This window comes from Lactuca sativa, chromosome 1 (genome assembly GCF_002870075.4).
Source record: "Lactuca sativa cultivar Salinas chromosome 1, Lsat_Salinas_v11, whole genome shotgun sequence".
NCBI lineage: Eukaryota > Viridiplantae > Streptophyta > Magnoliopsida > Asterales > Asteraceae > Lactuca > Lactuca sativa.
The window spans coordinates 23,696,551-23,709,739 of NC_056623.2; the positions used below are offsets into that span (position 1 = coordinate 23,696,551).

At 37.0% G+C, this 13,189-nt stretch overlaps 1 protein-coding gene across 1 annotated transcript; it reads right to left on the minus strand.

Annotated features, from left to right (window-relative positions):
- Positions 1 to 6,975: 6,975 nt before the first annotated feature.
- Positions 6,976 to 8,339, minus strand: LOC111876244 (uncharacterized). The gene is made up of 4 exons (XM_023872780.3): positions 7,926 to 8,339; positions 7,782 to 7,859; positions 7,466 to 7,690; positions 6,976 to 7,357 (listed from the first exon to the last, which is right to left on the minus strand). The coding sequence occupies exons 1-4, from the start codon at positions 8,280 to 8,282 to the stop codon at positions 7,148 to 7,150; spliced, it is 870 nt and encodes a 289-aa protein (XP_023728548.1). The 5' UTR covers positions 8,283 to 8,339; the 3' UTR covers positions 6,976 to 7,147.
- Between the last annotated feature and the right edge of the window lie 4,850 nt (positions 8,340 to 13,189).

Sequence of the window (13,189 nt, forward strand, 5' to 3'; positions counted from 1 at the left end):
TTACCACAGATCGTGGCTCATTGGTTGAAGGTACGAGCTGTAATTAATATAGGCCAGTGATGGCACTATAGATCTCGATCTTCCTCTTTATGCTTCCACTTCTTCGGTTTTACAGAAAATTTTTGTATATTTCACTCCCTACCAAATCTAGCTAAATGCAGAAAAATATGTTAGACACTCAAAAAACTGACATGGCAAGGTGCTAGGAATGGTAGCACTCCTAGCACCTTGTCACGTCAGCTTTTTGAGTGTTGTCTCATTTTTCTCTATTTAACTCCTAATATTAACATTCGGTAGGGAGTGGTAACACTCCTATCACTCCAATCAAATTCATATCCATGTCAAGTTTATCAAGTGATGTTCACCCCGTTATGTGATCTATACATCTAAAAATATATCATACGTTTAAGTATGTTATTCTACACAAAAATTTACTAGTAATCTTCATCGCCATAATCATTTCTGGATTTAAAGAGCCTTCTAACAATAGATGCCACAACACCAAGAAGCATAAACAACACCAAGGTATCAAACCCACTGCCGACTCCCACAGCCACACTAGGCCCAGGTGTAAAGAATGAAAATGACGACCACCCGCAACCACCATACCCATAACCGTATCCACCGATCAGCGGTGGTGCAACCGATGGGTTGATGTAAATATTGGTCCTGCCACCACACAAATAAACATCAAATTACTTTGATATAGAGAATATATAACCACATGAAATTACCTTGAGTTATTGATTCTTAGTGAAGATGAATGAGGTGTTGATTGATTTGGGGTGGAACGGAACGCCTGACCACCGACACGTCCGCCAGATTTTGTTACGAAAGCTGGATCGATTGATCCAAATGTTAAGACCCAAGTTGTCATTGTTACCAAAGCAAGCTTTACCAGTTGATTGTTGTCATTAACTCTGAAGGTTCATGATTTCCCACGTACAATAACTATCAAAATAAACAAAATTAAAGTGTAATCGAAGTGTTGAGTAATTGAAATTCGAGATTACCTGGATGAAGATGACTCTATGGGGTTTTGTGATGGAGATTTGGGGGATTTTTTACCAATCAAATTCCTCTCTCTCTCTCTCTCTCTCGTCAAATCTATAACAAGGTATGGGTGGCGACCCCCCTAGCGAGAGCTATGGCTGGTGTTCATGGATTGTTGGCGAGCATAACGAGTGAGTTTGACACCTGTAACAACCATAAAATTCACGAAAAAATTAAACTTTTAAAGTCAATCTACAAATCATCATTGTTTACAATTTAGTTTTCAACACATGTTTAATATCGAGTTTTCCCGAAATCATAAATCAAAACACAAGGAGGTGCACGATCACACCTTTTATTTCCCACGATCATCTGAGGTACCTGAAAAATAACTCAAAACTTAGTGAATTTCCCCCAAAGTATCAACACAACACATAATCAATAATAATAACAGAAAACAACATGCAAATAGAGCTTCCAGTCTGACTGGAATGCTCCATCGTCCTACAGTCTATCAGGTACGCTCACAGAACCTTCAGCATGACTAGTAAGCCTCACCGGGCCTTCAGCCTATCTTGAACGTTCTCCGGGCCTTCGGCCTGACTGGTAAGCCCTACTAGCCTGCAATCTATCTGGGACGCCCTAGGTCTATTCGCCTTGAGAACATAACAGGATCGCCTCAACCCAACATACCAGCACATATCAACATATACCATATCAAACCCTAGGTAGCATATACAGACAATCATACATATCTAACAGATCACTAAGCATAACATTATCCTATATATCATGATACAGATCTAACATGTCACTACAACATACAAGCATGTGATAAACCATGATAACAATCCAAAGGGGCCGACCTTGGTGCCTTCGACCCAAAAGTATAGTGAGGAAAACTCACATCGCAAACTAAACAGAACTGATGAGGTCCGACTCCGAATCTCAGCTCTCTAACCAATACCTATTTCCACCAAGTGACCAATTCCATCAAAATCCCAAAATACCCTCAAGGTGAAACTTGGTCAAAGTCAAAGTCAAATGGTCAATCCACTAAGTCAGCTGAGTCAACCCAATCGAGTCAACTCAACAAGGCTAACCTATGCGAGTACGTGGGGCGTACTCTAGAGGTACGCTTAGCGTATGTGAAGCCTCACATAAGCAAGCAATTAAATATAAATAAAAAGACAGGGAGAAGATACATACCCGTCACCACGTCGGGAGTTGCACGCGCCTCCTCGACCGTCAACTGGAATGCCCTGATCTTCGTCATAGACACGTTTGCTCGGCCCCGACGCCCGTTAGTAATCCAAAGAGTTGCAGGAGCGGGTGTTGACACCGGTCCTGCTGCATCCAAACTCGGACAATGGCCCTTCTTGTGGCCCCTCTAATTGAAATGAAAGCAAAACATATCAGATCCCTGGGTGGTGATAGTAGTACAATCCCTACTATAATGACCTGTCCGGCCGCACTTGAAGCAGCCAGAACCACCATCCTGCACGGTCCCTTGTGCGCCTTGCCGCACTTACCACAACGACTACGACCCTGATGGCCTCTCGATCTGGAATCTGATACCTTGGGCCTCTTTCCCGAACCCCTTGATATTTGAACCTCATCCGAATTCCTCTTCCTCTCCATCTCCAGGTCAATCTCCATCTCCCTAGCTCGAGCTATCATATCCTCCAGCGTCTTGCAGCTGGATCGGCTCACAAATTGTCGAATGTCACTCATCAACATTTCATGATATCGAGCCTTCTTTGTCTCCTCATCCTCCACATACTGCAGAACCAAAAGCGCCCTCTCCCGGAACATCGCAGTGATCTCATCCATCGTCTGCGTAGTTTGGCGGAGATCCTGAAACTCTCGCGCCAACTGTTGTACCTCAATCACCGGTGCAAATTCAGCTCGGAACCTGGTCGAGAAATCATCCCATGACATCATATCAACGACATCGTCACCCACTGAACGTTCTATCTCCTCCTACCAGTCTCGTTCCCTGTCCTTCAAAAGGCAAGAAGCTAGTCTGACCTTATCCCCCTCGGGACAACGACCAGTGCGAAAGGCGTTAGCAACACCTGCTAACCACCGTTGACTCGTTATGGGGTCCTTCTCCCCATGATAATCTGGAGCTCCACATGCCCAAAACTCCCTGAATGTCAAAAAATGTGCTCCTGCTAGTGCCATTATCTCAGAACGAAACGAGCTCAACCGCTCATCCAGAACCTCTAGAATACCCTCCTTGACCGAGCCAAAGATCACAGGAGTCTGATCAAGAATGCAACGAGTAATCTCATACGATATGAAATCCCTAGTCTGCCCATCGAGCTGCCCGACTCTAGATCCTGAGCATGAACCATCACCAACACCAGAATTGTCAACAGGACTGATAGTTTCATTTTATTTACTTCTTTTTATAGTTTATTTTAGCATAGGGATGAGTGTGTGACAGAATCGGTACCGACCCGTACCGTTTCCGATTTCCCAAAAACCGAATTTAGTCAAAAGTCAATCTCGAATACCGAACCGAATTAACATCACCGGTACCGGTACCGGGAATGGTACTGGTTTTCGGTACTAGTACCGGTACCGGCGGTACCGATTCCCGAATTTCCTGGTATTTAGAGTACCAGGTACCGTCCCATATTTTCAAATATATGAGATTCAAGAAAAAATGCTAGCTTTATAAGTATATATGAAGATTATGTCACAGATAAATAAATAAAGAAAATCAGTGATTCGAATACCATACCTCCGATAGTTAAAGCAAACATCTTATCCACCAAGCTATGAGTCTTTTCATGGTTTAAGCTCTACTTTCAATTATTGTGTTCACTTGAATCCTTTATTATAATTTTAATAATAAAATTATTAAAATTATTATAATTTTTATTATTATTATTATAAATATATGTTTTAAAAACATATATTAATACTATTAAAAAAATACATACAAAATCATATAAATACGTTTAAAAACATATAAAAATTTTATACGTATTATGAAAATATACATACAAAAACATATAAAAACTTTATACGTATAAAAACAAATTTATATGATTTTATACATATTTTTTTAATAATAATACATTTTTATGTATAAGTATGTTTTATACCTAATTTTTAATAACATTAAAATGGTTTGTGTGTATAAATATGTTTTATTTGACATTCTCTATTTTCAGAACCAGAAAAAAATTACGCTTTAAAAATCATAATACTTTATTTTTTGGAAAATCCCAATACATAAAAATATTTTTTAGTACAAGTGGTTGTCTCAAATAATAAAATCTTAAAGATGTCATAAATCAATACACTACATGTGTTACAGTGGTGTAAAAACTTCATGGTCCTAAACACTATTACGTGTCTCATCTTCGATCACTTAGCATCCTACTCACGTCTTTAGGAGTCTTAACACCGCTACCTGTGATACACATAAATTAAGTGGGTCAGATTGGAAAATCTAGTGAGATGCATATGATTTAATCATTAATTTTCCCAAAAATTTAGGATTTTTTTCAAGATTTCCGTAACTAAAATAGTTTCAATTATAGGATGGAATGCTAGCACCAGAGTATTAGATTTTAGACAAAACTGCAAGAATGGTCCTTGTGGTATGTCGAAAATTGTCATTTTGGTCCAAAAAGGTTTGGATTAACACCATAATGAGTTTGATCTAATTTGTTTTGAACTTTTTCATAATGACGATTTTGTCTTTATTATTTTTTTTCTTTTTTGGTTTATTTATTTATTTAAATATTTTTCTGATTAAAAGAAAAAGTAAAAAAATACCTTTTCTATTTTCTTTTTATAATTTTTTATAAAGAAATAAAAATAAATAAATAAAATATGATCTCTCTCTCTCTCTCTCTCTCTCTCTCTCTCTCTCTCTCTCTCTCTCCATTGATTCTTAAAGACATTACCACCATTCCAACCTACAACTCCGTCACCATAGAACATTCTGAATCCCACCTCCATGCATGATGCATCGATTCATCAACACTGTTATTAGAACCAACTGTTATACAAGTGAAATTTATGTTTTAAAACTAAAGAGTGGTTGAATTGATACTCTAAAGATGGAGAAGATAATTTGTAAGCTACATTGACTGATTTCAGTGACCAACACCTCAAGGATTTGGAGCTATATATATATATATATATATATATATATATATATATATATATATATATATATATATATATATATATATATATATATATGCTTTGTTCTTTCCAACCCCTATGCATGATTCAACTCAGGGCCGGCTCAACCAGTTTGGGGGCTCTAAGCGAACCAAAAATTTGGGGCCCTTTCAGTTCACAAATGACGGAGTTAATTTTTTTTTTTATGTATATGTTTTTTGTGAATATATTTTATGAAACATTGTGCTTTAATCAAAAGACATTACATAACTAGATGTCAAACAAGAATCTCATTAAAAACAAAACCAAATATTGAGGCCAAACCACAGAATTCAAATCAAATATCGCATGTTTGATCAAAAAACTTGTACTATCATTCTATACTATGGATACATTCCATCATAATTCAATTTTGTTTTGGAGTACTAATGAAGAATTTTCCAGATAGTAGAGTTTGGAGTTTGGGGCCAATCAACCAAACCTAGAGCCAAAAAGCATCAATCTATTTTAGGAATGATTCACCAAACAAAGCAAATTGAAGATTTGAAGTAGTGGGACAAATCTTATTGGCTTGGCGACCATTATTCCATTAATCAGCAATATTAATTGAGATTTTTAGAACATTGGTTTCAGGCTTTAAGCTAATCGGCTATTAACCCCAACTACATAATAATACAATAGGAAAATCAAAACTCAAAAGGGAAAATACAAGAAGTCATTAGTCAAGCACGTTACCGTTTCAAATTAAATGAAGAATCGATTGTTGTGGAGAAACCGAGAGGCGAGAACCGCAGTGATAAGTAGAGCAATAGTGATTCAATCGACAGCAGTGGAATAGTGGAAGAATCGATTGGAGAAGATTCGAAGAAGGCCTGAATCGATTCCGAGGATGGAGAAAAGAACGGAATGTTGGCGTGTTTCAGTCGACAGCAGCGAGAAGTTTAATCGTCTTTAATGTTGGCGTGATTGTAGTCTTTAGAATCGCAACATGATTTTTTTGGGGCGTGAATATATGGATAGAAGAGTCTATTGGATTGGAATTAAATTGGGCCCCTTACAATTTGGGGCCCTAAGCCCTACCTTAACAAATAGAAGCATAAGATCGGCCCTTATTCAACTAATCACAAGGACCATTCGTGCAGCTTTGTCTAGATCTTAAAGTTTACCAGGCGGTTTCAAACACGCAAGTGACGCAACCTTCCAAATATTAAACATGCTCCACTACCATCTAACACACAGAATGTTTTTATAATTTAAGTGTCTGTATAATATATATTTAATATTTTTATAATTTAAGCGTGCGCATGATATATATTTAATATGTCAACACAAATAAGTTGATAAATATTAAGAAACCAATCCATAAATCGCTTTAATAACCCAAATCCACATCGCATCACCATATACTTAATGACTTCATTCTCCACTTTAAACAACAAAAGTGTACTAAAAGCAAATAAACTCCCTGTTTGACGCCCTCCAGCCTCTCTACTCACCATAGTTTTTTTCTTTTTTTTTTCCTAAGTAAAAAATTCCAACATTTTAATAACCCCGCCGACTCCTCTACTTCATGAAAAGTAACTCCACCAACATCAATTGTTAATTAATTTATTATTTTGTAAATTAATTTTCAGCCCAATAACCGTATTTATTTATTTATTTATTTATTTATTTATTTGTTGATTGACTGCAGATAACGAACATGCACACACCGACACCCCCTCCCTATTCTTTTGTGTTCGTTTTTGGTCCAATCAACCATTTTCGAGACCATAAGTTTCCACAAAACAGATTTATTGAGTCTTTCGTTTCAATATACATACGAATATATATATAAAAGTACCAAAATTTCTCAATAATTTGTGGCAAAGTCTTACAACACTTAAACTTTTTTACCTAACAACTATAACCTATCTACCAAATGATTTTTACTAGTTCAAAGAATCGTGTGTTTGGGTTTAATTTATGCATATACTATAGATACTTGGTATATGTTTTAAATTCATGTATCTAGACTGAGTTTCGAAAGAATAAATAAAGCAGCAGATGAAACAAATACAGCTCCAGCAAAACAAGCTAGATCCAATCCTGTAACCAATGGTACACTCTTGAATTTCTCCAACACTCCCACTTGAAGCAACAACATTAAAGCATACCCGATCATGGACTTTGCTTGTGTCACTGATTTCATTCCAACCCATGATGGAATTTCCTGAATTAACACACACACACACACACTAAATAAGAACACAATATGTATATCGTATATCTATATCACTATATATGTATAGATAGCTAATATTTTTTTTAGTAAAAGTACCTTGAGATGGAAATTTCCGAAAAAGTTTGATGATGGAAGTTGCGATCCTTGGGATTGAGATCCCACGAACATGACATGCAATCCCATTCCAAATACAAGCATCGCGGTTCCAATCAAGAACATATCTAAAGATTCGATCAGTAGTTGCATGATTCGGCCATGATCGGAATGGTGCGACAGAGAATGGAAATAATGGAAATACGACTCAAAAACCAAAAATGTTCCCTGTAATTCAAATCAAAATTTCCATTTTAATTTGATTTTGCGTTAAACAAACATGATTGTAATGAAAATTCTTAGGGTTTTGTGATTTTACCTCCAAAAAGCACAAAACTGAACCGAGCAAGGTTCCGGCTACAGCGAACATGGTGAAAAACCGGCAATCGATTATAGCCTGAAATTTTCATGGATCTGTAAGCATTGAAAACTATAATGACAAAAAATTCAAGTCAATTAATACCTTTTCGATGAACAATTGAACAATTGATCTCCATGACCTAGATCTCGTAACCACATATAACCTCCTAAACACCGACGTTCTCACAATCGCCACCAGAGTAGCCACGTCTACTCCTTGGCTTGTTTGCGTCGGTGCAGCGACTACGACATTCACCGCCACCTCAGAGCAGGAAGCAGCCTTAGCTAACACCACTGGTTTTCTCTCTCCATCTCCGGGCAATCGATTGTTCTCTAAGCTAAACCCAATCGCGTTGCTCATACACTTCACCTTCACCGATGTTAACGTCGTTTGCGAGGATGAAGGGGCGGAAATGGCAGACGATGGCCTCCAAGCGCGTATCAATCGAGTGGCCGCCATTGTTGTTCGTGATTCTGATTCAACGAGTGAAGAACAGAAGATTTTATATGGCAATGATGGCAAAAGGGTAGTGGTTGGTGGGTTTTTTCAGCACTTTTTGGGTTGAATTTTTGTGGTCAACAATTTTGAAAAGTCAAAATCCGAAGAATATACGGGGAAATTTTGATGCATGATGAATGTGCTTTTTGTGATATGATATGCGTGTGGGAGCGGAAGTGTTTAAATCTTGACACGTGGACGTATAATTGCATTGTCGACGTGGCTAAACAATGTTACGTTGTGTTTTCCATGATAGAACAAAACAAAAACGTTCTTCAAGTGACATTTTGTTTAGAGATGGTGTTGGCTTAATGGGTTCCTTTTGTACAGCCTATTAATTAAAATTTATTCAATAAAATCGACATATCAAAGTAATTTAGGTTGGTTTTTTTTATTAAAATTCGACTAACTCCTATGAGCGTGTGTGTAGTGTGTTTCATATTGGTGAGTAAATTAAATAATTCTATATGAGTGAGTGTATTTATTACATGTAAAAGGAGAAATCGTGTAATCTAACTAAAATTGGAAGAGATTTTTATATAATATAATAATAATAAAAATTAAAAGAATAACGATTTTTTTTGGAACAGTCATTCACTCATTCTAGAGAAGATACAAATGGGCCAAGCCCAATGCGATTATACAAATATGTGTTCACATATTCACATGTTGGAGATATTGTTTCGGATCATACTCATTTCTAATTTTTGGTATCCAAAAGATTGAAGTTTGTTCACGTTTGATATTATGTATTAATCAAACCATGCTACTTCTACTTATTTATGTACATACATTTAAGTTTTTATTCGATTTTATGTACTCCAAAATGCATAGAACATGTCTGAAATTCGTAGAAAGTGTCGGAATGACGTATTGCATGTAGTAATATTGTTCGTTCTAATAAGCGGCTTAAAATCTTTTAGCAGCACTCTGTAGAGATTTTTATAATGTAGATTATGTAGTGAATATGATTTTGGAATGAGGAATATGCATTCAGAATTCGTGGAATTCGTAGAACATATCTAAAATATGCGAAATACGAAGAATAAGTCTTTAATGTGTGTCATTTTTTGTGATATTCTCAAATTGAGAAGTAATATTGATTTGCATTAAACCAATACATACAAATATAGTCTGAAATCAAAACCAATGTCTTTGAAGATACTCATTATCATTTTGCATTGATGTTGCTAAAAAAAGTGAGTTTTACCGACGAAGAAATTATATACCATCTACAAGAGCTTTCAGAATTGGTCCCGATAAAAGTGATGTTTAGTTAAAATATTTTTTTATAAATATTAGATACTATACTTTAAAATTGATTTTTGTTTGGATTGTTTTTGCAGATAAAAAGCCGGATATGGAAATAGGAAAAAAAATCACAAGTAAACCACCAACGACACTTATAAAACTAAGAACGAAATCAGAGAGAGTGTTAAAGCTTAAATTGAATGCAGATAAAACTCTAAAAGATGAAAACATATCAAGTTTAGAAAAACATGTTATTTTAGACTAGTTTTCATTTTATAAATTTTGCTATGGATACGTTTTAGATTGTATGGTTATATTTTTGAACCAATTTACTTTTATAATACCTTTGTATATTTTTTTTAATGCTAATCTCGGACATTCAATGAGTCAAGTAATCAGTATGCGCTGCCAACAGAATATGAACAGCTACGCCTTGAGGACGAGCAACATGGTATTGTTGATACGACTGTGTTATAAATGATTTGTGATTTTCAATGTGTAAAAGAGTGAATGGTAATATTGGAAAGCCTATTATCGCCTTTTGTGACCGAAGATTATAGAAAAGTAGCATTGTATAATATGTAAATGCCCTTATTCAATATTTGAAGATATACGACGGTTTGTAAACACAATGGACATCATCGAAGAAGCACGTTGGACAGGACCAACAATAGAAGAAAGAGTGCAAAATGACTGATAATGTGTTCTGCCTAATGGTGTAACATTTGTGTTCCATGTATGCTTCTTCCGAGTTTATTTAATTTAAATCTAAGCTTTTGGGATTTTGGCTTGGCTATGACATGGTGATGGAATGACCATGACGTGGCAATTCGCTTCAGAAAAGACACATCCATGAATCACCATGACGTGGTGGCCGATGGGGTTCAAAACCCTAGATTTTGGGATCTGTGCCATATTTAAAGGTGTTATCTCCTAGGGTTGTCTCATTTGGCAGCCTCTATCCTCTGAAATCGATCCCCACAAACCTAGCCTCTATGTGTGCGTGTTTTGAGCGTGTGAAGCCATCTTTGTGAAGAATGAATGTGTCCATCTTGTGGTTTGCAAGCTTGGTTTCGGCTTAGATCCACTATCTTCATCTCATTTCTAACCTTTTGGAGGTATAAAGTCTCAACCTTGCTCATTACTTCTCTAGATCTTGTTCTAGGTCATTTTATGAGCTTTTTGGTCCCAATCTTCTTGTTCTTGGAGTTTGAGTGAACTCCAGAGCATTTGAGAGCATCACTTGGCTTCTAGACCATGGTGTTGGTTTGAAAGTGGTCTCACATAACTTAGTTTGGTGTCCATGCATTTGGTGCAACCATTAAGAACTTAGGATTACAGATCTTGACTTAGTGGGATGTCTTAATGCATAAAGTTGGAAACTTTAATCATCAAGACCTTGAGGAGTTTCGGATATGAGCTTTGGAGCTCTTGGGATTGGGAGTTAAGATATTAATCCATTAAGTTGTTCCTATGTAGTTGCCATGATGTGGTGGCTGGTCCGGTCACGACTGCTCTGTCGTGAAGCTGTCATGACGTGGCCAATGGGTGGCCACGACGTGGAGGTCAGCTGGCGCTGACTTGGACCATTGACTTTTTGACTTGATTGACTTTTGGTCAAATTGCTAGTTCTAGAGTATGAAGGAAAAGTTGTACGCCAAATTCTCTAAGTGTGAAATTTAGATTAGAGATTTACACTTTTTAAGGCACATAGTTAGTAATAAAGAAATTCATGTTGATCCTTCCAAGATTGAAGTTGTGAAGAACTGGGAAGCACCCAAGACACCAAATAAATGCGTCAATTCCTAGGTCTCGCAGGATATTATTAGAAATTCTTAGAAAACTTATCCTGAATAGCCAAGCCTCTCATAACATTAATGCAGAAAGAGATAAAATTTGTTTGGGGAGACAAACAAGAATCTGCTTTCCAAAAGCTGAAGGAAATGGTGTGTAGTGCACCGATACTATCCCTCCCAGAAGGCACCGAAGACTTTGTTGTGTATTACGACACTTTACATTACGGATTAGCATGTGTATTGATGAAAATAGAGAAAATTATAACTTATGCATCACGAAAACTAAAGGTACATGGGAACAACTACACCATCCACAATTTGAGTTGGGAGTTGTAGCTTTTGCCCTAAAAATATGGCGTCGTTATCTTTATGGAACGAAATACACAATCTACACGAACCACAAGAGTCTTCAGCACATCTTCGATCAAAAGGAGCTCAACATGAAACAACGAATATGGTTAGAGTTGCTGAACGATTATGAATGTGAAATCCGTTATCGCTCGGGTAAATCCAATGTAGTGGCTGACGTTTTAAGCCAAAATGAGAGAGTCAGAACATGGAGAGTTAGAGCACTCACCATGAAAATCTAGTCCAATCTAACTGTACAGATTTTGTATGCTCAAATGAATGCTCTCACGGGAGAAAACTTAAGTATAGAAGATCTGCGAGGAATAGAAAATCAACTCGAAGTCAAGGAAAATGGAGCAAGATATTTCATGAACCGAATCTGGGTTCCAAAATTTGGTGATACTAGGAAGCTAGTCGTGAATGAAGCTTATAAGACGAGATATTCTATTCACCCAGAGAAGATAAGATGTACTTAGACTTGAAAAGCTTTCTTGGTGGCCAAAAATGAAGGCAGAGATTGCTACATATGTAGGAAAGTGCCTGACTTGCTCGAAAGTCAAGGCGGAGCACCAAAAGTCATCAGGGTTGTTACAAAAACCATAAATCCCATAAGGAAGTGGTAATAGATTGTAATGGATGTCATAACAAAGCCACCAAGAACATCTAGTGGTTTTGACACTATATGGGTAGTGGTCGATAGACTGACGAAGTCCGCCCACTTCCTACCAATCAAAGTGACGGATAAAATGAAGAAGTTGACAAATACATACCTCCAAGAGATAGTCAGATTACATGGGGTTCTATTATCCATTATCTCATATAGAGATAGTAATTTCACCTCACGATTCTGGCAAAGCCTACATAAATCTCTTGGTACCCGTCTAGGTATGAGCACAACCTATCATCCTCAGACCGACGACCAAAATGGAAGGATAATCTAGACGTTGGAGGATATGCTTAGGGCATGTGTGATAGATTTTAGAAATACATGGGATACTCATTTTCCCTTGATCGAGTTCACATATAATAATATCTATCACACTACCATCAAATATGCACCATTTGAAGCTCTATATGGTCGTAAGTGTCGATCACCAATATGTTGGGCACAATTAGGAGATTTTCAAGTAACAAAGGAATTCGTGGGAGATACCTTGCTAACAGAACCACAAATCATGTATGAGACAACTAAGAAGATCATGCAAATACGAGAGCATTTGAAGAGCGCTTGTAGTCATCAAAAGAGCTACGCTAATATCAGATGCAAAGCCCTTGAATTTCAAGTTGGAGACAAGTTTATGCCAAAGGTCTCTCCTTGGAAAGAGTTCATAAGGTTCGGGAAACGGGTTAAGCTAAATCCAATATACATAGGTTCATTTGAGATCCTCGTAAGGATTGCTCTAGTAACTTACTAGCTCAAGTTGCCCTAAGAACTCAACGGGCATTTATGACGTCTTCCATATGTCAAATCCT

Excerpts from the sequence above, each read along its gene's own strand:
- LOC111876244 (XM_023872780.3), bottom strand. The coding sequence starts at position 8,282 with ATGGCGGCCACTCGATTGATACGCGCTTGGAGGCCATCGTCTGCCATT. Across the intron at positions 7,860-7,925 it reads TTCAATTGTTCATCGAAAAG|GCTATAATCGATTGCCGGTT; the intron begins GTATTAATTGAC and ends TGAAAATTTCAG. Across the intron at positions 7,691-7,781 it reads CAGTTTTGTGCTTTTTGGAG|GGAACATTTTTGGTTTTTGA; the intron begins GTAAAATCACAA and ends TTTGAATTACAG.